The sequence below is a fragment of the Propithecus coquereli genome, unplaced genomic scaffold, assembly GCF_000956105.1.
Source record: "Propithecus coquereli isolate 6110/MARCELLA unplaced genomic scaffold, Pcoq_1.0 Scaffold222, whole genome shotgun sequence".
NCBI lineage: Eukaryota > Metazoa > Chordata > Mammalia > Primates > Indriidae > Propithecus > Propithecus coquereli.
This window is the reverse complement of record NW_012147412.1, coordinates 1,529,163-1,532,268: the sequence shown is the minus strand read 5'-3', so window position 1 is coordinate 1,532,268 and position 3,106 is coordinate 1,529,163. Positions and strand designations below refer to the sequence as shown.

The following is a 3,106-nucleotide window of genomic DNA, read 5'->3' as shown; positions in this document are numbered from 1 at the left end:
ATGAGCCATTTTACATTTTTTTATTTATATAAAGCATTTGAAATCTCATATCTATGTTACCCTTATAGCACATTTCATTTCAGGTAAGACATATTTTAAGTACTCTGAGCCACACATAGCTAGTGGCTACCATATAAAACAGCACAGATCTAGACAGTAGTCAGTACAATTGGGTTATATAATTCAGGAATTAACTTCTTATATTTGCAAAAGAATTGTGTAAAGAAAATAAAGTACAAGGACTACAGCAAGATTCCTTTTCTTAAAAGTATGTTGACATTTATTTCTGCAGAGAGATATTAATACGTATGTTAACAACTGCAAAGCAGTAAACATCCGCTAGGCATTAGCTGGTTACAAAGATCAATAATATCCTGTCTAAAAAACCACTATACTTTAGGGAACCTGAAAGCCTACTGTTCCCCTTTCAAAATCACTATGTAGAGTACAGAAAGAGAACAAAGTATAGATCCATGGCCCTTGCGTTTTAGCCAAAATCTTATTTCTTCTAAAGGTTCGTACAAAAATAAACATGGAAAATTTCTATGAGTTTGCGCAGGCAGAGGCTGAGACACAAAAGGCAAGGAGAGTCAAAGGAGGAAGATGGCAATAATGGTAGTCGTATTTAAGCCAATCTATATTCAAGAAAAAAATATGCTGCTCTCTTAAGTTTTACACTAATGAAATAGCCCAATTTTCAGGTTTTTACATTTTAAATGATCAATATGATAACAGAGAAAATAAAGACAACTACAATAAAAATTATTCCATCGTATTAGGTCATTAAATATGAAATATCCGATTTCTAATTTAAAGTGTAGTTTATTATATCGCAAACAAGAAGCAGTATGATTTAATCAAAGTATGCACCTAAACTATCGACACAGCTTTGCCATCTTAACAATAGCCTGTTTATGCCAGCAGCAAAGAAGCATGGAGAGCAAGTGGCGATGAAATTGTGAAAGGCGTTTTCCATGTGTGAATATTTTTCTGTGCAAGAAGTGGTCCAAAATCTGGAAGAGGTGGTAGTCAGTTAGTGTAAGGTTTGGTAAAGACGGTAGATGACAGAGAGTTTCCAAGTCCATCCTCTGTAATTTGAGCATTGTTTGTGTGACATGTGGCTGAGCATTATCTTGCAAGAGGACTGGCCTGTCTCTATTGATCAGTCTCAGCTGCTTAAGTGCAAGCATCCTCGTCATTTTTTCCCAGTTGGTTACAGTAGACATCCCCTGTAATCTATTAATCAGGTTTCATGAATAACAGTAGCACTGAACCACCAGACACCGTTAGCTTTTTTTGATGAATATTCGGTTTGGACTGTGTTTCAGCACTTCATCTTTATCCAACCATTGTGCTGAACACCTGCGATCATAGAATCTCTTTTTCATCACATGTAACAATACAGTATAGAAATGGTTTGCCTTTATGTTGTAACAGCAAAAAAAGGCAAGCTTCGAGATGATTTCTTTTCTGACACTCATTTAATTCATGTGGAACCTATTTATCCAGCTTTTTTACCTTGCCAGTTTGTTTCAAACGGTCCAATATTGTTGGAATAGTAACGTCACACCTTGCTGTTAATTCACACATAGGTTGAGATGGATTCGCTTCTATTACAGCTTTCAGCTCTACATTATCCACCTTGGTCTCAGGTTGTCCATGTGGCTCATTTTCAAGATTAAAATCACCAGAACGGAATTTCTCAAACCACTGATGATGTACTGTGCGTTCATTAGCCACATCCTTCCCAAACACTTCATTGATATTTCAAGCTGTCTGCACTGCACAGGTTCCACAACGGAACTCATATTCAAAAATAACACAAATTTTTTACTTATCCGTGGTTTCAAAAAATCGCTCTAAAAAAATGTGAAAGGTAATCATAAGCCAAAACATGAGTTTGAAAGAATGAGGATGTACTTTCACAATAAAAACAAAACAAGAACTGTCAAACTTAGTTAGTACTGAAGTAAATCGGACATGTCATACTTAATAACCTAAATACATACTTTTACTTTGTGACCCGAAACAGGACTTCACATATTCTAAGTCTTAAAAAGCATAAAAATAGAATAGATTTGTGAGGAAATATTTCAGAGGTCTCAGCAGCCCAAATGTATTTCACATTTTCCTCACCTTACCGCTTGCATTCCTTTTCATTCAGGATTTGGAGCTACAGAAGCAGCTCCTTCAAGCACAGTCTGCTCAAGAGATGGATAAACTCATAGTCCACTCCCCCTAAATAGTGTGTTATCCCTTTAATGAAACATGAAGGCCCCATGAAAAGAATGCAACAGAATCAGGACAACAGACCTGGCTATTACCAATTTCCTTCGCTCCTCAGTGGTATATGGCTGCAAAAGAGGAATTCCTAACAATCTCACTTCTTCAAGTTTGGGAAATGAATTCAGTTTATCAATGTCTTCCCAGGACTGCAAACCTAATTTGAGAAATATCTTGTAAGTAAATCCAGAAAAGCACACAAATAAGAACACAGCAAAAAATTATTTCAATTAATAATTTCTGAAATGTTAAAATGACCATAAACTAGAGAGCCTAAAATTTTTATCCAAGGAAAGAACAGAATACAGTTAAATACTATAACAATTTCCCCACATCCTCTCCCATCTCCTATCCCAGAGTCAAGGCGAGAGAGTCTTATTCTCCAACATCCTCTCATTTGCTGATTCTCTATCAAAATGGCTTATAAAGGGGGTAACTGGTGGTTTCAATAAGCAGGATGTATGCCATGACTACAAAATAAGAGTGATGTGACCAACTCATTTCATTCAAATAGGGACTCATGGAATTTAACTATTATCAGAGTTGATACGGTCACACTCAAATTTTTACCTGACAAATTTTAGAATGAGGCAAGGTCAACAGAACCAGAAACTAAATACAGTCATCCTTTGGTATCTGTGGAGGACTGGTTCCAGGACCTCTGCAGATACAAAAATCCACAGACACTCGAGTCCCTTATATAAAATATACACATTCTCCTATATAATTTAAATCATCTCTAGATTACTTACAATACCTAATACGATATATATGCTATGTAAATAGTTGGTATACTGTATTGGTTAGGAAATAATGACAAGAA

The 3,106-nt window shown here is 35.8% G+C and overlaps 1 protein-coding gene across 1 annotated transcript in view; it reads right to left on the bottom strand.

The window, feature by feature from the left end:
• The window catches only part of TBCEL (tubulin folding cofactor E-like), an 85,023-nt gene that overhangs the window by 27,394 nt on the left and 54,523 nt on the right, over positions 1–3,106 (bottom strand). The window contains exon 6 of the mRNA XM_012644876.1: positions 2,314–2,440. Coding sequence (XP_012500330.1) covers positions 2,314–2,440 — 127 coding nt within the window. The remainder of the gene's footprint in view (positions 1–2,313; positions 2,441–3,106) is intronic.